At 40.6% G+C, this 27,082-nt stretch overlaps 1 protein-coding gene across 1 annotated transcript in view; it reads left to right on the forward strand.

The window, feature by feature from the left end:
• The window catches only part of LOC124544691 (transmembrane protein 242), a 38,967-nt gene that overhangs the window by 5,163 nt on the left and 6,722 nt on the right, over positions 1–27,082 (forward strand). The window contains exon 2 of the mRNA XM_047123331.1: positions 20,138–20,358. Within this exon, the coding sequence (XP_046979287.1) occupies positions 20,138–20,358 (221 nt within the window). The remainder of the gene's footprint in view (positions 1–20,137; positions 20,359–27,082) is intronic.

The following is a 27,082-nucleotide window of genomic DNA, read 5'->3' on the forward strand; positions in this document are numbered from 1 at the left end:
GGTTCTTGTGACAAATTGATCTGTAGCATAGTCCCAGGCCAAGGTTAGGTTGAAAGGTGATAACTAGATTGATTGGATTGTTGGTGAGGCCAGCAAAAGTGAATGTCAAGAAAAGATTGTGTTTACAGACTGACGTGTAACATAGTGTAATACAGGGCGTTTCAAAAAGAAAGAGCAGATTTCAAACATTTATTTCTCAAAAACTACAAATGATAGAAACACAATTCAAACGTTTCTTGTCAGAGAAAGGTTCAAAGTTTTTCAATGGTCCGCGCAGAAGTTCCATGCAAATCCGCAGTGGCGCTGGCGTTTGTTTGTAGGAAAATGGCGACGACACCACAGGAACGATCATTTTGTGTGCTGCAATTTGCAAAGTTAGAGTCCATTGTTGGTGTGCAAAGTGCATTCCGCCGTCAATTCAACAAACAGCCGCCTCGTCATAAGCAAATTTATGAGTGGCATCACAGATTCGTAGAAGATGGTTGCATCTGCAAGCGAAAAAGCACGGGTCGTCCACGCACATCGGATGAAAATGTCGAGCGTGTCCGTGCAGCTTACGAAAGGAGCCCTAGAAAATCCACGACACGGGCAAGTCACGAACTAAACATGTCTAAAACAACGGTATGGCGCGTTCTGAGTAAGCGTCTGCACATGAAGCCGTACAAACTGCAGTTATTGCAAGCATTGCGTCCTGACGACCACAACAAAAGGTTCGAATTTTCAACTGCAATTCTACAGGACATGGAAGAGGACAATTTTGCCGAACGATTAATTTTTTCAGATGAATCAACGTTTCACATTTCTGGTAAAGTTAATCGGCATAACGTACGAATTTGGGCGAGTGAAACTCCGAGGGACGTTATTCAACATGAAAGAGACTCACCAAAGGTTAACGTCTTTTGTGCAATTTCGGTAAACAAAGTTTATGGACCTTTCTTTTTCATGGAGAAAACTATCACAGGAACCATTTACCTGGACATGTTAGAAAACTGGCTATTTCCTCAACTTCAGGAAGATTCAAATCACTTCATCTTCATGCAAGATGGCGCCCCACCACACTTCTCTGAACCTGTACGACGGTACCTAAATAACACCATTCCAGGACGGTGGATTGGAAGAGCAGGAGCACAAGATCAATGTCATCGTCTGTGGCCTCCCAGGTCACCAGACCTTACTCCCTGCGATTTTTATTTGTGGGGGTACATAAAGGACTGTGTTTATGTCCCACCTATGCCCGCTACTCTTCAAGAGGTACGACATCGAATTGTTGCGGCCGTGAATTCGGTAACTAAAGACCAGTTGCGTTGTGTGTGGCAAGAAATGAGATACCGGTTTGATATTTGTCGTGTAACAAATGGTGCTCATATTGAGGTACAGTTTTGATATTTGTTGTGTAACATTTGGTACTCATATTGAGTGAAGGACCGTTGGAATTGTGTTTCTATCATTTGTAGTTTTTGAGAAATAAATGTTTGAAATCTGCTCTTTCTTTTTGAAACGCCCTGTATTTATATTTGCACCGTGTTTATGTGCTTTTCATCATAAGGACCAAAACTGCATACTATATTCAGAAAATTTTTCGATATAGACAAGTTTCCAATGAGTATATTAATGTATATAATGTACATGTACACACAGTGGTATGTAAAGGATAAATTTGCTACATTTGCACCTTATAGAGAAGGTCTTGAGCTGCAGACAGGATCAGTGAGAAGACTGTTACACATTAAAACTTTCGTCCAAAAGGTCTTTTTATTGTTCCTAGGTCTGACTCAGCACCTCCTCTCTATGGCGAATCTGTTAAAGATTTTCTTTATCGCAGATGACGTGCGCCCTACATATCAGTGCGGTCAGCACTATCTGCCGTTGCACTAGATTGTGGCAGCTCGTTGCATGCAGGTATAGAGCTGCTTGTGTATTCTTCCTATATACTGAATGGCCTAGAGTACAACTGCCTTCTTCCTTATTAGTGTGTCGAGGAAAGGAGACAACCATTCTCCTCTGTTGGCACAGAGATCAAGGAATATGCAATCTGCTTACTGCCCTTCATCTGTGGCTTGTAGGTTATCATGTGAGAAAAAGGGCAAAATGTGTTTCACGTGAATGATGGTTGCTGAATCTATGCTAGTTTGTGGATAGAAGCTTTTCTGTCGGGCACTCTTCAATTTGGTGACCAGCTGCCCAAGAAACTTCAAGAGATTGTGCTATTTGCAAAACGTCTGCCAATGGGGGGTTTTCTCAGAGTAAAACCTTGTAGCACACATCCTTGTCTGGAGCTAAGCAGGTAATTGTGTCATACACCATTGAGTCTGCATAAGAGTCATGATGGGTGTCAGTAATGAATTGACACGGCAAGGGCCGTGAAATTTGGCTGCCCATGCCCTGTATGACTGGTTTGGTTTTCTTGCGGCATCAGTAGAATTCAGCTCGTGCTGCTATGACATACATTCATTTGCGATAGTAGTTGGACATTACTGCACAAGTGATTAAAAGTAAGAGCTGCTGATTCTTGTAAAGGGTATGCTGTCACAGTAATTGACAAACATTAGGTGTAATCCACAAGAGGAAGAAGGTTCTGCACAAATTTGAATCTGTCACACCAAAAGCCAGAAAATGCTGTCTGAGTCTCTCTTCTTAAGCATTCCAATCCTCAGCTAAATCATCATGTGGAGGAAATGTGGGTGAATGGATCGGTGGATGGGTACCCTGTTTGTCAATGGAAGACAACAAAGTGGTCACAGCTGAAGTAAGTTGTTCAATCAGGGCCGGTAGCACAATGTCCAATAATGAATAAACCTGATGAAACTGCACTTAAAGACTGCACATGCAGAAATCACTCTAAACTCGTCACCAATTGTGTAGTAAGTAAGTAATACACAAGACTGGTCTAAGTATCCAAATTTGGCTTTATTCATGAAGCACTGAAAAATAACAGAACATAGGCTCCATGGATCTCCACATAACAAGACACAGTACGCAGATGTGAGTGGTACACTGAAAGGACATACAAGAGAATCAGTTAGTGCTGCTCTGCACACACACACACACACACACACACACACACATATATATATATATATATATATATATATATATATATATATAAAAAATGGAAGGAAACATTCCACGTGGGAAAAAATATATATAAAAACAAAGATGAGGTGACTTACCGAACAAAAGCGCTGGCAGGTCGATAGACACACAAACAAACACAAACACACACACAAAATTCAAGCTTTCGCAACAAACTGTTGCCTCATCAGGAAAGAGGGAAGGAGAGGGGAAGACGAAAGGAAGTGGGTTTTAAGGGAGAGGGTAAGGAGTCATTCCAATCCCGGGAGCGGAAAGACTTACCTTAGGGGGAAAAAAGGACAGGTATACACTCGCACACACGCACATATCCATCCACACATACAGACACAAGCAGACATATTTAAAGACCTGTGGCAGATTATGAAAATGAGGCTAACAATTGTCTGACGAAGAAATAATGGCGTTAAAACCTGTGGGAAGCGGCTAAAAATGATCGGTGATGTGGGAAAAACGGAAATGGAAATAAAGCGAAAGTTATTAGAACTGGCCGAAATGGTTGTTTAAAAGGTGAAAGGAGCTGTTTGTGAACTAGAAACGGTGGATATTATAGCGGCGGTAGTGCTGAAAGCGGCAAAAAAATTTTTTGGTTATAGTTTGGAAGTGGGTTACGTATTGTTGAGTATATATATAGGCGGGATAAAATAGTATAGCAGATTACGGTAAAAAGGAGAAGGTGAATGCAAAGTGAAACTACTGGCAAAAACAGAAAGAGGAAAATAAGACGACAGAAAAGATTTCGAAATGGAACAGTGACAATAACAAACGTAATTGTTGGATTCAAATTAATGATGTCAATATAATGGAAGGAAACATTCCACGTGGGAAAAAATATATATAAAAACAAAGATGAGGTGACTTACCGAACAAAAGCGCTGGCAGGTCGATAGACACACAAACAAACACAAACACACACACAAAATTCAAGCTTTCGCAACAAACTGTTGCCTCATCAGGAAAGAGGGAAGGAGAGGGGAAGACGAAAGGAAGTGGGTTTTAAGGGAGAGGGTAAGGAGTCATTCCAATCCCGGGAGCGGAAAGACTTACCTTAGGGGGAAAAAAGGACAGGTATACACTCGCACACACGCACATATCCATCCACACATACAGACACAAGCAGACATATTTAAAGACCTTTCTTTATATATATATATATATATATATATATATATATATATATATATATGAGTCGCAGGTGGACAGAGCTGGGGAGATGTTGCCACATGCAATAGAGGTTATATGAAATGGAGATTGTAATTTTTTATTTTGGAGCATACAAATTCTAGAGATATAGTTAAGACCCCTGCCATTTTATGTTCTGTAAATACCTCCCATATAATGTGTAACAAGTGTTATGGGCATCAGTCACATATTTCCTTTGAAGGTTGCAAATACATAGTGTAAATCCTTATAGTTCAAGCACGAACTGATAAATAGGAAAAGAGTTGATGACTTCAAGATTCGTATGACACCCTTGATGTCTAAAAAAAAAAAAAAAAAAAAAAAAAAAAAAAAAAAAAAAAAAAATAATATATTTCTTAACTTTGCCATAGGCTAGATTTAAAAGTCCCAGAAAGCACCTTGAATAACTAGATTAAATGCTTCTGAATCCTTAGTTGCATACAGAATCAGAATATCATACAAAATAAGTGAAGGCTATACTTACCATAGCATTGATGGGCATAGATGACACAGTTAAATCATATTACAAGTAGTATTGTAATATTGAACTAGTCTTCAAAGCCTCAGAATATTTGGATTTTCAAGGGGAAAAAAAGTTGTTCTAGGAACAACAGAGTCAAAGAGAGTGACCAATTGCGGGGAATATTTCTGTGTAGATTGTAAGTGGTATATTACTTACATGATTAGGCTGCTTAAAACTGAATTCTGTATTTAAGGCAAATGGATATTCCAAAAATCAGATCAATTGAACCTTGGAGGTAGGACCATCACTGAAGGTATGCGATGACAGTGTGAATCAGTTGCATTCTTTCCTTATGCCAGTAGTGTATATATTGAAATGTTTGATAACTGTTTGCTCACCCTGTGGTAGCTGTTGTTTCTCCTTTCTTATCATAATGATTAATTGTCTGCAAGAGAATCTGTCGCGTGCACAGTCAAGAGCCTTTGAGAGAATCAAGAATAAGACTGCACAATTGGGTCGACAGAAGCGTCCGATCCAACGCGTCGGCTTTGACCCGTGACGTAAGGGTGTTGTCGTGTGTGACGTCATGACGGCGCGGAGTTTGGTTTGAGTGTGGCTGTCTCCAGTTCTGTTTTATCTTATTTACTTTTCTGATCTGTTCGTTCTATCTCGTGATTTTTTTTTTTTTTTTTAAAGACAAAAAACACTAATCAGCTACTGAAGCATCTTTATCTTCTATGGGTTGCAGGGGTTACGACCCTTCGGGAGGTGGGTGGGTATTCATGCACGGCTGTCTTCACTTACACGTTGTAGCTACGCAAGGCATCTAAATTTGTTTATATTTAGTTTGCCACCCACCTAAAACACCCCATTTCCCCCACTTGTCCCGTTAGTGTCATTAGGCTTCTTGTGGAAAGTGTGTGTGTTTGTTTTTGTTTTCGCCATATTTGTGACGTCATGGGTCAAAGCAGACGGGTGGGATCGGACGCTTCCGTATTTCCGCTCAATTTATCATGTATTTCAAGATTGGCCATGCGATATGGAGTAGTAAATGGCCTTCCTAACACACCAAGAGCTTAAAATTTTACAAGGTAGTTTTATTGTTACTGCATTATTCTTGTTGTTGTTGTGGTCTTCAGTCCTGAGACTGGTTTGATGCAGCTCTCCATGGTACTCTATCCTGTGCAAGCCTCTTCATCTCCCAGTACCTACTGCAACCTACATCCTTCTGAATCTGCTTAGTGTATTCATCTCTTGGTCTCCCTCTACGATTTTTACCCTCCACGCTGCCCTCCAATACTAAATTGGTGATCCCTTGATGCCTCAGAACATGTCCTACCAACCGATCCCTTCTTCTGGACAAGTTGCGCCACAAACTTCTCTTCTCCCCAATCCTATTCAATACTTCCTCATTAGTTATGTGATCTACCCATCTAATCTTCAGCATTCTTCTGTAGCACCACATTTCGAAAGCTTCTATTCTCTTCTTGTCCAAACTATTTATTGTCCATGTTTCACTTCCATACATGGCTACACTCCATACAAATACTTTCATAAATGACTTCCTGACACTTAAATCTATACTCGATGTTAACAAATTTCTCTTCTTCAGAATCGCTTTCCTTGCCATTGCCAGTCTACATTTTATATCCTCTCTACTTCGACCATCATCAGTTATTTTGCTCCCCAAATAGAAAAACTCCTTTACTACTTTAACTGTCTCATTTCCTAATCTAATTCCCTCAGCATCACCCGACTTAATTCAACTACATTCCATTATCCTCGTTTTGCTTTTGTTGATGTTCATCTTATATCCTCCTTTCAAGACACTGTCCATTCCATTCAACCGCTCTTCCAAGTCCTTTGCTGTCTCTGACAGAATTACAATGTCATCGGCGAACCTCAAAGTTTTTATTTCTTCTCTATGGATTTTAATACCTACTCCGAATTTTTCTTTTGTTTCCTTTACTGTTTGCTCAATGTACAGATTGAATAACATCGGGGAGAGGCTACAACCCTGTCTTACTCCCTTCCCAACCACTGCTTCCCTTTCATATCCCTCGACTCTTATAACTGCCATCTGGTTTCTGTACAAATTGTAAATAGCCTTTCGCTGCCTGTATTTTACCCCTGCCACCTTTAGAATTTGAAAGAGAGTATTCCAGTCAACATTGTCCAACGCTTTCTCTAAGTCTACAAATGCTAGGAACGTAGGTTTGCCTTTCCTTAATCTTTCTTCTAAGATAAGTCGTAAGGTCAGTATTGCCTCACGTGTTCCAGTGTTTCTACGGAATCCAAACTGATCTTCCCCGAGGTCGGCTTGTACCAGTTTTTCCATTCGTCTGTAAAGAATCCGTGTTAGTATTTTTGCAGCTGCGGCTTATTAAAATGATTGTTCGGTAATTTTCACATCTGTCAACACCTGCTTTCTTTGGGATTGGAATTATTATATTCTTCTTGAAGTCTGAGGGTATTGCGCCTGTTTCGTACATCTTGCTCACCAGATGGTAGAGTTTTGTCAGGACTGGCTCTCCCAAGGCCGTCAGTAGTTCCAATGGAATGTTGTCTACTCCCGGGGCCTTGTTTCGACTCAGGTCTTTCAGTGCTCTGTCAAACTCTTCATGCAGTATCGTATCTCCCATTTCATCTTCATCTACATCCTCTTCCATTTCCATAATATTGTCCTCAAGTACATCGCCCTTGTATAGACCCTCTATATACTCCTTCCACCTTTCTGCTTTCCCTTCTTTGCTTGGAACTGGGTTTCCATCTGAGCTCTTGATATTCATACAAGTGGTTCTCTTATCTCCAAAGGTCTCTTTAATTTTCCTGTAGGCATTATCTATCTTACCCCTAGTGAGATAAGCCTCTACATCCTTACTTTTGTCCTCTAGCCATCCCTGCTTAGTCATTTTGCACTTCCTGTCGATATCATTTTTGAGACGTTTGTATTCCTTTTTGCCTGCTTCATTTACTGCATTTTTATATTTTTTCCTTTCATCAATTAAATTCAATATTTCTTCTGTTACACAAGGATTTCTACTAGCCCTCGTCCTTTTACCTACTTGATCCTCTGCTGCCTTCACTACTTCATCCCCCAAAGCTACTCATTCTTCTTCTACTGTATTTCTTTCCCCCATTCCTGTCAATTGTTCCCTTATGCTCTCCCTGAAACTCTGTACAACCTCTGGTTTAGTCAGTTTATCCAGATGCCATCTCCTGAAATTCCCACCTTTTTGCAGTTTCTTCAGTTTTAATCTACAGGTCATAACCAATAGATTGTGGTCAGAGTCCACATCTGCCCCTGGAAATGTCTTACAATTTAAAACCTGGTTCCTAAATCTCTGTCTTACCATTATATAATCTATCTGATACCTTTTAGTATCTCCAGGGTTCTTCCATGTATACAACCTTCTTTCATGATTCTTAAACCAAGTGTTAGCTATGATTATGTTGTGCTCTGTGCAAAATTCTATCAGGCGGCTTCCTCTTTCATTTCTTAGCCCAATCCATATTCACCTACTATGTTTCCTTCTCTCCCTTTTCCTACACTCGAATTCCAGTCACCCATGACTATTAAGTTTTCGTCTCCCTTCACTATCTGAATAATTTCTTTTATTTCATAATACATTTCTTCAATTTCTTCGTCATCTGCAGAGCTAGTTGGCATATAAACTTGTACTACTGCAGTAGGTGTGGGCTTCGTATCTATCTTGGCCACAATAATGCGTTCGCTATGCTGTTTGTAGTAGCTTACTCGCATTCCTACTTTCCTATTCATTATTAAACCTACTCCTGCATTACCCCTATTTGATTTGGTGTTTATAACCCTGTAGTCACCTGACCAGAAGTCTTGTTCCTCCTGCCACCGAACTTCACTAATTCCCACTATATCTAACTTTAACCTCTCCATTTCCCTTTTTAAATTTTCTAACCTACCTGCCCGATTAAGTGATCTCACATTCCACGCTCCGATCCGTAGAACACCAGTTTTCTTTCTCCTGATAACGACATCCTCTTGAGTAGTCCGTGCCCGGAGATCCGAATGGGGGACTATTTTACCTCCGGAATATTTTACCCAAGAGGACGCCATCATCATTTAATCATACAGTGAAGCTGCATGCCCTCGGTAAAAATTACGGCTGTAGATTCCCCTTGCTTTCAGCCGTTCGCAGTACCAGCACAGCAAGGCCGTTTTGGTTATCGTTACAAGTCCAGATCAGTCAATCATCCAGACTGTTGCCGTTGCAACTACTGAAAAGGCTGCTGCCCCTCTTCAGGAACCACACGTTTGTCTGGCCTCTCAACAAATACCCCTCCGTTGTGGTTGCACCTATGGTACGGCTATCTGTATCGCTGAGACACGCAAGCCTTCCCACCAACGGCGAGGTCCATGGTTCATTGGGGGGGGGGGGGGGGGGGGCATTATTCTTACCAATAACATATTATACAGTGGGTATTTTTTTTCTTTTTTACAGTAACTCCATGAAACAAGACTGAATGATGATCAGTACATCAGTTACAGTAAAATAATTACAATGACAGAAAAACCATTAGTTCATCTCTTTCATAGTCCATGTTACTTCTTTACACCATAAAGAGTGAAACACTACTTGCAGAGACCAACTTCATGGTTTTGTCAATCATTCTTACTGTGTTTGTGCTTTTATACGGTGTTGCAGTAAACTGTGCCACGTCAGTTAACTGTTTACCTATTTATGGAATGGTATGGAATGGAATGGTATGGAACTACAGTGATACAAACTACAGCTTTGTTGCTCAAGAGCTTTTGACTTTCTTTATTCCCTTGTGCTCCTTGATTTATGGGTGAGATGATTGCTTCATTTTCTTTTGCTGAACAGGCTGACTAACTAGACTGCTAAAATTCATCTTGGTAATGGGTTTCAACTTGCTTTAAGTTCAACTCTATGAATAGAAAATGTAGCTGGTGACAGTTGAGTTCTCCAGAAAAAAATAAAATAGCTTCATCTGCCAGTAGCTGGGTTTCCCAGATACTGCAGGTATAACAATTAACACTGTCAACATACAGGTTGTAGTCTTTTATTGAATACAGAAACTGAACACATTTTCTTAATGCCTGATGTGTGACTTCCTCAAATGTGGACGTATCACTTCCTTACAGTATTGTCCATATTGCTGCTTATGGTCATGCACTTTGTCTCTCTGCCTTTCCATTTTGTGACAGATATGTCAGAAGAACAAGCCAAGTGTGATACACCAACTTCAACATTTTGTCATCACTGATATGTTTTGAAGAATTGAAAGCTGAGTGGTTCTGGGAAGTCGTTGTTGACATGCAAAACATTATGAAGAGGGTGAATGCTGATCTTGGGAAATCAGACTCTTTTTGTACTGACTTCCAGCAGCACAAAACTTCAATAACACATTAAGGCTTGTTTCCTTCGCCTCAGCGAGCAGTCTTATTTTCCAAACCCAATTCACTGTTTTAAATGCTAGCAATTTGGGCGCACTACTCTTGGTTGTAAGGGATAAGCCACTTGTGGTAAATGTGGCAAAGCTGCCCATGACTGAGTTGGTTGGTCTTCTCCTCTGAAGTGTATAAACTGCGCTGGGGATCATCCTATTTAGAAGAGGGATTGCAATGTCTTCCTTGAAGAACAGAAGATCCAGGAGATAAAAACAACAAAGTGCATCCTGTATGGGGGTGAAACCAAAAAGATATACAAGGCCATGCAGCTGCCCATGTTCATTGCCTTCTTTGCTTCCATTCTCAGACAGCCAGTCCAGAAAACTGTCTTTGTCAGTATACTTGCACTGCTGCAGTTTCTTTGAAGCCTGTCTCTCCCCTCAGAACTTCAGAGAAGGCCGTGGTTGCTGACGTTGTTGAACTTTCTGCCCCTTCAAAGATAAAGCCTTGTCCACCATCCAAAACTGTCACTTCCACCTCCATGCTTGGGCCTCTGAAGCCACCTGAGACTAAAAACTTAAAGTCAAAGACAAAGAATAGCCCACTGATGGAGATGAGAAGTACACAGCTCGCCGATGTTGAAGTCATTATATCTGACACCTCACTTGTCTTCTTTAGAGGCGGCAGAGCTTGGTGTCAGATCAGGGCAGTCATCTCGCCCCAAGACTGAGCCACCACCTGTTGTAGGCTCCCCTCCCAGGCAAAAAGCCAGGATGAAAGTGGACTGCAAGAGCCAGGTAATCAGAGCGTTCTTGATGGTTGTGTAACGATCAGTACTCGGTGGTGATGCCAGAACCAGAATATCTTGTACTTCTGCGGCCATATCTTCATTGAGTGCAGCAGCTGCATAACTGTACGTCGTTTCGTGTGCGGTAATGTGCACTAGCACAAATTGACTTTCTACTTGAGAAAACCACAGCATGGGACTCTTTTGCCAAAACTGTGGCGGTTTTACTGTCACAAGATTAATTACTGTGCCAATAGATCCTTCTGCAGTTGGTGGTGGGTCTGCCATCGTGAGTTACGACAAAATGGAACACAGAAGATGCGCAACATGGCTGACACAGATGTTCGTATTTAATGCGATGCAGCATGATACGGAGCGTTAGTGATCGTCAAATTTCACGTTAGTGACCGTCGGACATCACGTCGGGTCACTAATGTTGCGGGACTAGTTGTATTTATTTAATTGCAACATAAACACGCCGTAACTCATACAACTTCTTTACTAGAAAATTGAACAATAGAACAAATGAGGAAACATAAGTCAGAGATTGCACCAGAGATAATAATCACAAATGGCAATCACTTGCACACAGCATTACACTGCACATAACACTGCACTTCGAGTGAATGACTATAATTTTATAGGTTTCCTTCCCACTGAGCAACAGACAGTTTAGATGCTTTATCCACATTGGTTTCTTTTAATATATGTAAAGGTGTTGATAACCTCGCCGTTGAGCGTCCATAAGATCTACACACACACACACACACACACACACACACACACACACACACACACACACACACAGTAATGAAGATGAAAGTAAACATGTGCACTCCATGTACTTCAGTAGTGCACTTTGACTCCCAGAGTGAATGGGTCTCATGCACACGTTGTTGCTTTTACTAAAATGATTATTAATGTAGAAACTTGTTCACGTAAGTAACAGCAATCTTATTTGAGTCATGGTGCCTTTTTGTACCCCTAGGAGTGTGGTTTCCAGTAGGGACAATTCACCATAGAACATCTGGAATAGTAATACAACAGGCCTTTTTTAAACTACACTGCGCTATATGATACTGATTAACCCAGTACAGGCAAAGACTCTGAGTATAAGGAGTCTGTGAGTGACATTCAGATGATGGATCATGGATTATGAAGCTAATAAGAGCCTGGACCTATTGTGATCAATCTGGAGCCCAAAGCAGTTCCCAATCAGTGGGAGGTTAGCGAACGCAGAGTTATGTGGGTAAAAGATAGTGGAGTCTTCAACTTATCTTTTATGCATTCAAAAGGTAGATGGATAAGAAGAGGGCACCAAAATTATTGCACAGTGGTTGGGAGGTGTTCAGCAAGAACCGATGCATTGGTGCAAAGCACACCACGAAGGAGGCGACCTGGAAGAGTTGGTGATCTTTCATGGCCCAGGTTGACTGAGTAGCTCAGCCAACATCTGGGATGAAGAGACATAGGTTCCCATGAAAGAAACACAGTGCTTTCAACATTCCTTCTTACTGTGTTTAATTAGATAGCAAGCCTTTGCATAGAGCCACTTTAAAGTGGTGATGGATATGGCAAAGGTTGTCATGTGAGACGCTTCAAGGGCCCTTTGAGGGTCCTGAATAACTATTGTAAAGTCTTTGATCCACAGTGGTATCGGCAGCCAATGGAGGGGGCCTGTAAAAAGAGGGATAGTAGTTCCAGGCGCACTAAGATTGGTGGATTGCAGGAAAAAGAGCAAGGTGCGCACCTTTGCCCAGTGAGTGCAGCATGGTGTTGATTCCATTATGTCTTTGCTTCAGTGCAGTGGCAGCAGTCATCCCTGGAGGCCATGCACACCGTTGGGAGGCATCGTGTGATAAGTTGCTGTGTAGCACACACAGCTTCGGTAGCCAGTGCAGCTTGTGCATCATTTTTGTAGGCCCGAGTGACTGTCCTTAGCACAGACAGGCAAAGGCTTCACCGGATTCAAGAGACAGCCCAATGGTGTTGATCTTTGAACCCCAAGGAAGGTGGTCTGTGGCTGGCTGGAGGAGACTGTCTGACCTGATGCACAAGTCTGTTGCAGTCTGGTGCTGAATTCTTCACAGAGCCCTCACTGCTGCTAGGCAGCTGTTTGTACACCATCACACTGACATTGTTTGCTGTCTACCAGTATTGACCTGCATGTGTAATTGACATAATGCTGGGTCGACACATCATTACCAGAATCTTGGCAGAGGTTGATGTGTAGAGAAGTTTCCAGTCTGGTTGCGTCGTCAGCTTCGTGCCTTCGGGATGGCAAATGGATCCCTATATCCTCAAATTACTTGGCACTGCAGTGTTCTGCATACACCATAACATACCTCTCCCTTTCTGAGACACTCTGTTCCCGAATGTAGCAGTGGTACATATCCAATGAAATCTAGTTAAGACAGACACTTAGACACTTTTAGGAATGACAGGTCTCTATAGTTTGTATAGTTCTAATCAGTGGTTGACTCCAGAAACTATTTACACGTGCTTTGATCAGACACTAGGACAGGTGGTACATTTATACACTTCAACTCTAATTGCTAGTTTTGCCCACCTGTTCACCTAGTCCACTCATTATTTCATGCAACACTTTCTATGCTATCCCACTGAGTCTAGACAAAACGAGTCTGTAGAACACTTGACAGTCTGAAATTCATTTGTCCATCCTGCAACAGTTTTAACCATCTTGTAGGGACAGGGTTTTGGGATCCTGGGAGGTTTTGTATGGTTACACAATCACTAATTCATACCTGTTTGACCTTTCTAAAACTACAGAACATTACATAATTATATACTATTCATATCTGTGAAACATTTTTGTAAAATCAGAAGTGCAGGGTTATGTGCCGTGAAATGCTACGCGCAAGTGGTAACTTTTTAGTGGTTATCTTTGGTGAAGTCACTGAATTATGTTTCCTCTTTGTGTTTATGTGTGTTTTATTCTGTTGTTGAATGTGCTCACACTGGACTCGCATTCGGGAGGACGACGGTTCAATCCCACGTCCGGCCATCTTGATTTAGGTTTTCCGTGATTTCCCTAAATAGCTCCAGGCAAATGCTGGAGTAGTTGGTCATCTCCATAACACATGCTCCCAAAAAAGAATAATGGATGACATCCCTGTGACAATTATAGACACCTCAATGCCAGAACACTTCCAGATTGATATCTAGTGCTGAATATCAAAGATTTTACGTTCAGTGTCCACAGTAAGCTCATCTTTTCTATGTTGGACATAGTTCGTGCATTCTACCAGATACCTGTGGCACTGGATGACACTGCCAAGACCAATGTCTGCACACCATTCAGACTATTTGAATTTACCTGAATGTCTTTTGGACTTTGCAATGCTGCCCAAACATTTCAGTGGTTCGTGGATGAAGTCACACGTGATGTAGACCTTTGCTAAGTGTAAATCAGTGAAGTCCTGGTCAACAAATCTGTACCTGTCTTCATCAACATATCACTCATCATCAATATGTTCGTCAAATTTCCCACATTATACATTATCCTATCAACCGAGTGTGTCTCATAATTACATCATAAGATCTGCTATTTAAATTGCAAGGACAAGAATTTGGCCAGGAGGACTTAATGGTTGACGAGAAGAATTCATGATAGTCACTATATCTGCATTGCTGATCATAACACTTGGATAACCATTGCTCAAACCATAAAACTTCGCCCATCTTCCCAGAGAGAACCATTCAGCATATTGTTCTCCATAAGCTGTGTTATATCACTGACATATATGTTATTATCCACAGATGCTCTACCAACTTCAATATGTGCTACCTTATTTCAACTTCTATTAGCATTTTCTCCTCATCAGATTTTTTCCTTGAAACTTGCTGAGTACTACCCTAATGACAGTTCTGATCTTTCACCCATAATCCCCTACACTGGTTCAGCAGTTGTCTCAAGCAGACTTTTTGATATCATGTCAGCTGAGCTTTGAGGGGCCAGGAGCGGAATAGTGATGACATTATGTCCGATAACAATCTTATGTCTGTGTGATATCTCAGCACCATACTTTGCAGTTTTGGGACAGATTTTGCATGACTAAAATACAAAAAAATCTTACTATAGGACATTATTGCAATCAATTCATGTTGAGACTAGTCTATGCCGAATCACAGCTTTCACTTACTGAACTAGAGAAAATAATCATAGATAGAAGCAGGAGGAGTGTGGTGCAGAAACTGGAAAAGAAGAGAAAGGGTCCACACATGACTTTGGTACTCCGTGGGCATCAACCCACCCATTACTAGCGTAGATCCCTGGGAGCACTCCTAAATTTATAACTTACCTGTCTACTATTTACCAAACTACACCTACACTCATCTACTATTTATGCTTGTATATACCTCCCCAGCAAAACAAGGAACTCACTAGCAGTTAAAATACACACCTGCTCCTGCTTACTCATGATGACATTGAAGATATTAGTAGTATCTCCTCAAATCCCCCTTCTGCCACCAAATGTAGGCTGTAGTGATATAAACACTGGAGAGGGGTTGAAAACCATTCTCTCGGTTGTCAGAATGTCGTAGCTACTCTCCCACATACTGAATGTGCAATTGACATAGCCACGGGGACTGCAGGAATCCATCAGAGGTGGAAGTGAACACATCAAGTAGATGGGGTTCAGGAAAACTCTTTATTATGCATCAAGCATGAGCAGATGGAGGTGTATGTTTTCGTCTGGTGGGCCTAGCTCGGTGTCAGTCTGCAACATCTTCCCATCGGTGCAATGGTGCCGGTCACCCCTGAAGGTTACGCCTGCTGATGGGAGACAGAACACTGACGAGGCGATGAGTAGCGCCATCAGCTATAACGTGCAGCATTCTTGCTGGTCAGAAGAACTGCATGGTTACAGTGCTGGTGGTGGCTAGGTGAAGTCTTCTTAGGATTCCATGGGCAGCACAATGGAATTTAACTTTGGGCCCGAGGAGCATGGCAGGCTGGAGGAGGCTGTGTGACCTGAGACACAGGTGTGCTGCTCTGTCGCCAAAGTTTTCTCTGACGGTTGCTGCTGGTAGGCAGCTATTTGTAGCACCCTTGTGCTTTTTGGCAGTGGTGACATCTACATGCAATTGACATAATGCTGTGTTCACATGTTGTTACTGGAGTCTTTCCATAGGTTGACAAAACATGTCACACGGTTCGGGTGTTATAAGACCTGTGATTTTGGGACAGTAACTGGTCAACACTGTGTCCTATAATTCCTTGACGTTACAGTATTCTGTCAACACTGCGACACAACCTTCCTAACAAATTTTATGACCTCAAGATGACTGCCACTGAAGATAGGACTGGCTTGAACAGCACTGCCTAGAACATCTTTAGAACAACACGGTAAGGTGGACTCGAGCGTGTTGGAATGCATGAGGTAAAGTAATACAGTATTGAATTTTACCTAGCAACAGATGATTTTCATTTCACATATGTGCACTGCCAAACACCCTGCCTTTATTTTGATTATCATTTTGTGTTTATTTCTCAGTTTTAGTTTCAAAGAACTTAATCTTTCAGTCCCAGTTCTGCTTGAATCCAAGTCCATACACATTAGTGTATATACAGGTGGTTAAAAAAATTACAAATTTATATGCCAAAGTTTCAAGGAGGAGAATGGATTTACAAATATTAAATTCAGTCCCACCTTGGTTGTGGACACATTGTACTTGGATCATCAAGCCTTACTAACGAACAATCCCTGACCTACTCTATGTGCCACCTCTCTCTTCATCTTTGCCTACCCTCAACCTAACTACAGGTGGGGCCCTCTCATCCTAGAGTATGGGGGACCTGCAGTTCCTTATAAACTTCCCCACTCTGTCTCTGTCTCCTCTCTGAGGAATTAACTATCTGTCGTGAAAGCTAGGAAATGCCTCACTTTTGTATGTGTGTGTTGGCAGTACTACACGTTTCACATCCTGTACTAGACAAGTACTGGCCAACGGTTCTGTCTCATAATATTCGTTTCCTTGACTGGATTTCCCTTTGATGTATTTTACAAATATTAGCATTATCAATATAGAAAACAAAATCTTCTATGTTGTTAGCTAACCATGAATACCAGAATATCCTGAAGAAGATCCCCTTATGTGAGTTAAACCGGTAGAAGAAACTGTGGAACAACATGATGACATAATAACCTTTAAGTTTTTACCTTCAATGAAAATGGATCAGCATATGTTCATGTATTGAAATATTTACAGAAGATACTGCCACGCAGACAGCTGGCGAAACCTGCTATATTACTGCTTGAGAAGAATATTGGCTGGTTTTATTTTTATGTACATTCAGGGTGTTTAAGAAATGTATTCCATATTTGAGAGGTGGAAGTATGGATCAAGACAAGATAAAATATACTAAAATATACACATCTACATGCATACTCTGCAAAACCACCGCAAAGTGCGTGGCAGAGGTTACGTCCTACTGTACCAGTTATTAGGGTTTCTTACCATTCGGTCACATGTGGAGCACAGGAAGAATGATTGTTTGAATGCCTCTGCACATACTGTAGTTATTCTAATCTTATCCTCAAAATCCCTATGTGAGTGATACATATTTCCTATAGTCATCATTTAAAGCTGGTTCTTGGAGCTTTGTTAGTAGACTTTCTCAGGATAGTTTGTCTGTCTTCAAGAGTCTGCCAGTTCACTCTTCAGCATCATTGTAATACTCTCCCACAGATCAAACAAACCTGTGAGAATTCGTACCGCCCTTATCTGTATATCTTCAATATCCCCTGTTAGTCTTCTTTGGTGTGGGTCCATGCACTTGAGCAGTATTCTGGAATAGGCAAGATGAGTGATTGGTAAGCAATCTCCGTACTAGACTGATTGCACTTCCTCAGTATTCTACAAATAAACCAAATTCTACCATGTGCTTTACCCACAACAGAGCCTATGTCATCATTCCATTTCATAGTCTTACAAAGTGTTACATCCAGATATTTGTATGAGTTGGCCAAACCCAACTGTGACTCAGTGATATAATATTCATACTGTACTATGTTTTTTCGGTTTTTGAAGTGCACAATTTTACATTTCTGAACATTTAAACAAAGCTGCCAATCTTTGCACCACTTTGAAGTCTTCCCAAGATCTGACTGAATATTCATGCATCTCCTTTCAGACAGTACTTCATTTAAATAACTGCATCATCTGCAAAAAGTCTGAGGTTACTATTAATATTGTCCACAAGGTCATTAATATACAACATGAACAGCAAAGGTGCCAACACACTTTCTTGTGGCACACCCAAAGTTACTTCTACATCTGACAACAGCTCTCTGTCCAAGATAATATGCTGTCATCATCTGGATTGTATGGAGAGTTTCTTAATCTAAAAGTCCCTGTGTGCATCACAAACACAGCCAGCAGCTAGCTGAGGAGGAGCAGCCTCTGATGTGTAGGGCACACCTGTCCCATTTTGGGGCACCCTACAGTTTCCAACCCTAGGCGCAAGTCCAGGCAGTTGCAGCCTAACTTGTTACAGAACTTCCAAAATATCTGGTTCAGTCCCACTCAACTCAGAATCAAGAGGTTATGATCAATTCTGGAGACAATGCTGCAAATTGTGAGTTTTGTTGAAAGTCGGTGCACAAGGCTGGTCTTCTCAACTTTCTCTACCAGTTGCTGGAATAATCCAAGAATGACCTTGAAGCCCAGATATTTGTTCAAATGTGCACCACAATCTGCAGTTGCTTGCACCCTGTTCCCTCAGTGGTTGCTGGAATAACCTCTTCCACATGTTGAACGAGACCCCAAGGCAGGCGTGTGCATGCGCCCGCGCGTACACACACACACACACACACACACACACACACACACACACACACACACTGAGATTCTGTGTGCACCTGGTGTCCTTCCCTATCCCTTTCCCTAAGGAATAGTATTGTTCACCTTACATTTGAACTGCCAACAATTAATAGAGTGCTACGGCTTTGTGTGTGCCGCCTCTTGACATTGGACAGAACAGGTTTCCCTAAAACAAGTAAAGTTATTCCCACTGGCTCAGTTTCAGTGAAAGACTTCACCTCAAGCTTGGTTAGGGGGAACGGTGTAGCACTTGAGTCTTCCTGATCTCCGTCCACACTGTACGGGATGCCCATCTACCATTGAAACTCCACTTGCAGTCAAGTGCATGAGCACTTGTTCATTTCCGCTACAGTGAAACACATCTCTTCTGCTGCAAGCTCTTTGGTATTTCAGATGACCTACAGAATACAGGAAGCAAATAGGGGCACATTCCTCCAAGCTCTTTGACCCCAAGATCAGTCTGCCAGAATGCAGTTCTGCCAATTGCTGTTGCAAAGATGTTGAAGAAACAAGACATCATCTCCAATTTTCAATTAATATATTGACAGGAATTGTTGATGATTGACTAATAGGACCTTAGGTACTACCAAATAGGTTGATTGGTGCAAGGTGTTTTCAGTTCCTGTCAAATAATTTGCCTGTTCTGCTAGAGACTGTACCACTTTAACAGCTGTTGGGGATAAGGTTCATGCACACTGGTGCACCAGCCCAGTTTCCTCCTAAATGTATGGGTGTATCTCTCACAGAATTTAATATGCAATGGATTGCTCAGGAATATCCAGTGTGTTGGCCAACTTGTTCCCCAATCTTATTCCCTTTAATTTTTTGTTTCGGGGACACTTGAAATCTTGGATGTATAATAATCCCGTTAATGGTGTACAAACACTACAGGAATGTGTTAGCAATGCCTGGCAATGCATCTGTGACTGATCTGGAGTTTTTCAGGGAGTGGATGATTCCCTAAGACATCAGACAGAAGTATACCTTACTATCAATGGACACCATGATGAGCACCTCCTTTAGCGATGACTAACAAGTGCAAGTCATATGTAATAGCAATCAGATTACATTAGAAGTTCTGCTGTTTCACAGTCACATAATAATGTATTCTCATTTGTTTATTGCATTCTGTAGGTCATTTGTAATAGCAGAGAGCTTGCAATAGAAGAGATGTTTCACAGTAGCAAAGCTGAACAAGAGCTCATAGATCTTAGTGTATGCATTATAGAGCCCATGTTTACTGAACTTTTTTTTTTCTTTTGGCCCATACTACCATCTCGCAAAATATGGAATACTATTTTTAATGCCCTTTGTGTGTGTGTGTGTGTGTGTGTGTGTGTGTGCCCATTTCAATGGCTTGTTTTATACATTGTTCCAGCTGCTGCATTTCTTGCCACTGTGGGCAGTATATCAGCACTTATAGGCTTTGGTTCTACTCTTGCTTTGGTCAAAAGGAAAGATCCTGCCAATTTTGATAAAGGACTCGAGGAGACCGGTGTCTCACTAGCCATCAGAGCTCTGGGTAGAGGAACATTATACGCTTTTGCAGGTTGTGGTTGCCTTTTTTATGCAATCTGGAAACTTTCAGGAGCAAATAATGTAAGGATTATAGTTTAAGCTGTAGCATAGTCTCTCTCGTAAACATGCACATGTTGTTGTAGCAGTTATTAATGCTAACTTTTAAAACTGTAACTTTTTGCAAGTATTATGTATGCTTAATTGGTTCTTTTAAAACTTTGAGCTTTGCAAATGAGGGCATTTCTTACCATTGATGTAACCTTTCTGTGAATACAATTTTGAGTTTTAAGGTTCCATGTATACACTGGAAATGAAGCAATTCCTTGTTTTTTTTATGTAAATGAACATCTTTTACAGACCATGACTGCCAACAGAGGCAGAGAACAAGTTATTTGGACTGCTTGAAAGTTGAATAAGCACTGTCTAAAATAAATATAAAATGATTTTTTCCTATATTCATGTGTCAAAATGGGAATTCAAGATATATATAGATTCATAAACACCATATTTGAAAATTGTTTTGCCTGTGATATAGAGAAGTGCAAAGATAATTTGAAAAACCAAACTGACAGAATCAGGCAGTGCTCAGTTTTCCACTTTAGTTTGTAATATTCTCAAGATGGTGGTGATGAGTATTGGTATTAGGTGCATCAGGTAAATAGGATTTTTTTGTCTTTGTGAGAAAAGTAACTTTTGCGTGATGTATCACAGCCAAGTAGTGTAGCTTATAGAAACTTGGACTACACATATGAAGAATGCTGCGTTACAGTACAGAAAGAGATGAAACTTTTATTCAAAGATAATAATTACACTGGGCCCACTGTGATTAATGCTAGTCCCCTTCACATTAAAAAAGGTGGAACATGGCTTTTGATAGGGAGTGTGATCATCGTGGTTGACGGAGCACAGTTTGCAATGTGCTCCCATGCTGGCCAGAAAGCTGGTAAGTTCTAGCGGTAACATGTTCCATTCTTCCATCAACGTGGTTGACAACTACTGGATAGTCGGTGGTGCGTGTGGACGTGCTGCAGTATGACTCTCCAACACATTCCACACTGCTCGATGGCATTAAGTCACGGGAACGTGTGGGCCAGTCCATTCACCAAATATGCTCATGTTCCGAAAGATCCTCCATCTGCACTGTTGTATGTGTTCACACTTGTCATCCAAAAAAGTGAAGTCAGTACAGAATGCACCCCTGAAAAGACACACGTGGAAAAGAAGTACAGTGTCAAAATAACTTTGACTGATGAGTGTACCATGTTACAAGATTTGGAGGTCAGTACGTCCTTTGCAACATTGTGCCTCCCCACACCATAGCACTTGGACCACAAAAGCATGTTTGATAGTGCTGGGTGTACCCTTGTATAGTAAGGGGTGAGAACACGCAGTACACCTAGGAACTTTGTCAAATAGGATTGTTTCGATAGTCTACAGTTACAGCGCGTGAAGGCAAAATGTTGCACAGTCACACTAACCTCCAAATCTTTGAACACAGTACACTATCCGGTCAGCCGTGATTGTGACATTTCACTCCATTCCCACATGCAATATAGTGGCCAGTGTGAGGAGTGGTTTTTTTTTCCCCCAGTTGCCTTCTGTACTACACTGTAGCAGTTCTTTCTATGTACAGCCAAGTTTCATTGAGCTATGTTACTTGGCAGTGACACTTCATGCAAAAATTACTTTCGTCCTTAAGTTTTGCACCTCACTATACTTGCACTGTTAGCAGCATTAAACGTACATTAGAACAAGCAATGATTACAACTGTGCAGGACTTGCTATGGGTATGTTGACTTTGTTGCATGAAATACGAGGAAAGTGTAAAATGACAAGTGATTTAAGCACTGTGCAAGAAAGGAAGTATCAGTATCGAAATTCAGTCCTCATGAGATCTGCAACACTTTATTCCTGTTAACCTTAACCTAGCATTCACTTAATTTTTGATGGAAAGTTAGTTACAAATATCTTTTTCAAATAATGAATTGCAATACTAAACAACCAGTATACCTCCTAGTGGTCTGAATGAATGGTAAATGCCTGTTTAACAATGTACACTGACAAGCCAAAACATTACAACCACCTTTGGTACAGCAGCAATTCTATTTGCAATAGATTCAACAAGTTCTTGGTAGGGTTCTTTGAGGTATGTGCCTACTCACAGTTTACATAATTCCTGTGAACTAGGGACCAGCGGCTTGTGGGTAAAAACCTGGCTCCATGCTTCTCAAACCACTGTAGTATGATACTGGCCTCGGTATAGAGACAGTTATACTATTGAAAGATGTCATCGCCTTTAGGAATGGTAAAATCCTATATTTACTAGTTTGCTGCTAATTTATCTTACTCTTGCAACTCACTTGAATTTACACCAATGCTTCTAGCTGAGGGTGTAGCTGTACGTGTAGGAAACATGCAGCAGTCCTCAGCAGATAGGGAGCCTAAGTCAGTTGCAAATTCTAACTGAAAGAAGAACGTTCTGCTGCAAGGTAGTTCGTATGGCAAAGGTGTGGGCTAGCAGTTACAGGAAGTGTTGGGGAATGGGTACCAGGTCACCAGCATTGCGAAGCCTAGTACAGGGTTGGCTCAGATAACTGACAACATAGGGGTTATGTAGGAGTTTCACGAAAGAGGATCAGGTAGTGATTGTAGGTGGTGCAGAAAATAGTCTTGTTAGGGACAGGGAGTACAATGTAGGTGGTGGTCTGGTAAAGATAGCTACTCAAACTGGTGGCACTAATGTGCACTTCATGAAACTGTTTGTGTCATGATCAGCCTCATCTTAATGCTGCTATCAGGTGTGTTAACATAGGGCTGGAGAAGGCACTGATGGTGGAGTGTATGGCTCACACTGCAGTGGTGCCAGTTGAGTCTATCAATATATCAGGTTTCACTAGGCATGGCTTGCACCTCAAAAGATATGGGAAGGGAGGCTGGCAAAGCTTATAGGTGATAGTGCAGTGGGCAGTGGTGGGATCACTCGTGGGAAAATTCCTGTAGCAGTTGGTGTTAGAGCTGCACCTTTTTTAGATTGAAATCAGCTGATAAGTATCGTTGCTTAAAGGAAGTCTCTCTAACAAAGGAATCCCTCTAACAAAGGAATCACCTTCAAAGGAGGCCAGATATCCAAGTAGTAAAGGAATTAGCATATTTCATCAAAATATAAGAGGTATTAGAGATAAAGTTAGTGAACTGCCTATAGATGTTGACTCTGTGAAATTATTGGTATGTTGGAGCACCACTTAAATAATTTGGCAATTCAGAGGCTTCCTTTACCAGGATACAGATTAGCTGGCTGTTTTTAAGGAGTCCTTTGTGGAGTGGGGGAGTTGCCATTTATGTAAAAACTAGTATTCCATTTGAGTCCGTAGACATATCACAGCACTGCACTGAACAGGTATTTGAATGTTGTGCAGGGGCAGTTGAATTCAGTGAATCTAAGCTTCTAATAATTGTTGTTTATAGGAAGTGCCAAAAATTAGCTAAATGTGGTGACTTCAATATTAATTTTGTATGTGATTGTGCAAGAAAAAGGATGTTGGATGATCTGCTAAATTCTGTGTTTTTTCCAACCAGGTTCAGGGGAACAGTAGCACAGCCATAGACAATATTTTTTCATTCTTCATTAATGGATGGGCTATCAGTTAATAAAATGGTGAATGGCCTTTCAGACCATGATGCACAAATTTTAACACTAAATGGTTTTTGTATTCAAACAGCTGTTATATATAATTACAAACTATGTAGAAAAGCTAATCCAACAGCAGTAGAGTTTTTTAAACCTCATTAAGGAACAAGAATGACAAGATGTTTATAGTGCCAAAAGCATAGATGACAAATATCATACTTTCCTTAACACATTTCTCATGCTCTTTGAAAGTTGCTTTCTATTAGAATGTTCTAAACAGGTTACTAGCAGCAAAAGGCATCCTGGGTGGCTGAGTAGTGGGATAAAGATATCATGTAGAAGAAAGTGGGAATTACATCAAATATTAGAAGTAGTCACAATCAAGCTACAACAGCCATTACAAACAGTAAGGTGCTTAAAAATGTTATTGGGAAGGCAAAGAGAATGTGGTGCACAGATAGAATAACTAAGTCATAGGATAAAGTTAAAGCCATATGGTCAGTCATGAAGTAAGTGTCTTGTCTTGTCAGCAGCACAAGGTTGACAGTATAAAGTCAGTTTGTAGTAAAAATATTTCTGTTTCTCATACATCAGATATAGTATGTAACAATCACTTTTTGAGAATTGCTGGTGAACTAATAAAAACTTAGTTTCTAGAATCATAGAACTCTTTTGAAAATGCCTTTCCAAAGGCTGGTGTCTGAAATACTTCTTTGTGATCCTGACAAGGGAGAAATCTAGCTAATAATTAAATCACTGAAGACTAAAGACTCTCATGGATATGATGGAGTACCTAGAAGAATATTAAAGTGCTATGCTGCACACATTAGCCATATACTTAGCCATTTTTGTAATTTTTCCTTTAAGAATAGTCAGTTTCCTGAACGATTAAATTACTCGGTAGTAAAGTCACTTTATAAAAACAAAGAAAGATATAATGTAGACAATTTTAGACCTATTTCTATGCCATCAGTGTTTGCTAAAGCTATTGAAAAGGCTGTGTATGTAAGGATAAGTGATCATTTTATTTCACATAATTTGCTATCAAATGTACAATTCAGTTTTAGAAGTGGTTTAACAACTGAAAATGCTATATTCTCTTTTCTCTGTGAGATACTGGATGGCTTAAATGAAGGTTTTCAATCACTAGGTACATTTTTTTTAACTAATGCATTTGAGTGTGTTGATCACAAAATATTGCTCCAAAAGTTAGACCATTACGGAATACGGGGAGTAGCTCACAATTGGTTCACCTCTTACTTTAACAACAACCAGCAAAAGATCATTATCCACAGTGTCGAGAATGGCTATGATGGGAGTCTGAGTGGGGCACAATCAAATGAGGGGTGCCCGAGGGATCAATGCTAGGGCCCCTCCAGTTCCTTGTTTATATAAATGATATGTGCTCTAATATTACAGGTGCTTCTAAAATATTGCTGTTTGCTGATGTCACTAGCTTGGTAGTAAATGATGTAGTGTGCAACATTGACACAGTTTCAAATAGTGCAGTTCATTATAGTAGTTCGTGGCTTGTAGAAAATAAATTAATGCTAAATCACAGTAAGACTTACTTTTTACATTTTCTAACACACAATTCACCAAAACCTGATGTTTTAATTTCACACAATGGGAAGGATATTTTTGGCTCAGAAATGGGCAGTTTGGGCAATAAGAGGTTTAAGTTCGTGAACCTCTTGTCGACCCCTGTTCATTAATCTGGGTACTCTAACATTGGCCTCTCAATATACATAATCTGTACTGTTGTTTCTTGTTAACAATATCTGCGTAGTCCCAAGAATTAGCAGCTTTCATTCAAAAAACCTATGACCATTCATGCTGCCCTTCTCCGTATATGTTTGTCTTATTTGGTACAGGTCCCACACACTTAAGCAATATTCTAGAATGGGTCACACGAATGATTTGTTAGCAATCTCCTGTGTACACTGATTACATTTACTCAGTATTCTGCCAAAGAACCACAATCTTCACTTGCTTTACCTACAACTGAGCCTATGTGATTGTCCTATTTCGAATCCATACAAAAGTGTTGCACCCAGGTATACTTGTATGAGTTGACTGTTTCCAATTGCCACTCATTGATATTTTAGTCATAGGATACTGTTTTTTCATTTTGTTACATGCAAAATTTTACATTTCTAAACATGTAAAGTAAATTCCTAATCTTTGCACCACTTTGAAATCTTATCATAATTAAAAATTTGTGCACCTTTTTTCAGATAACTACACCATGTGTGAAAAGCCTGAAGTTACTATCAATTTTGTCTGAAAGATTATTAATATACAGCATGAACACTAAGGGTCCTAACACACTTCCCTGGGGCACAATTGAAGTCCCTTTACATCCATTGATGAATCTCCAGCTGAGATAACATGCTGTGTTCTCCCCACCAAGAAATCCTCCACCCTGTAGCAGATGGTGTTTGATAGCCCATATGAACATACATTCCATAATAAGTGTGTGTGTGTGTGACACAGAGGCAAATGCATTTCCGATGTTAAGAAACACTGCATATACCTGACTGCCATGATTTCTGACTTTTGAGATACCATGTGAGTAAAACATGAGCTGGGTCTCACGTGATCGATGTGTCTAGAATCAATGGTGGTTGGCATTCATACAGTTCTTCTATCAACAAAGTAGGAAAAGACAAATTGCTGCTTACTGGAAAGATGACACGATAAATTGCAGACAGGCACAATTAAAAGACACTTAAACGAAGCTTTCGGCCACAGTCTTTGCTTGTGTAAATGAATTATGTGGGTTTTTCTTTTTGTGATGGAGGCTGTGGCCAAAAGCTTTGGGTAAGCGTCTTTTAGTTGTGTGTGTCTGCAACTCAACATGCCATCTTTACAGTAAGCAGCAATCTGTCATTTCCTACATTGTTGATGTTCCTATCTGGAGATTCCATTGCTTGATTAAAGTCATTCTATTTGAGATATCTCATTACGTTTAAGCTCTGAGTATGTCATAAGATTCTACAAGAAATAGATGTCAAGGGCATCATGTGGTAGTTTTGTGGATCACATATGCTACTGTTCTTGATCACAGGTGTGACTTGTGCTTTTTTTCAGCTATTGGGCAAGAGGGATCTATGGTAGATTGTGACTAAACCAATGGCTAATTCAACTGCAAATTGGGTATAGAATCTAATAAGG

Source organism: Schistocerca americana, chromosome 8, assembly GCF_021461395.2.
Source record: "Schistocerca americana isolate TAMUIC-IGC-003095 chromosome 8, iqSchAmer2.1, whole genome shotgun sequence".
In the NCBI taxonomy this organism is placed as follows: Eukaryota; Metazoa; Arthropoda; class Insecta; order Orthoptera; family Acrididae; genus Schistocerca; species Schistocerca americana.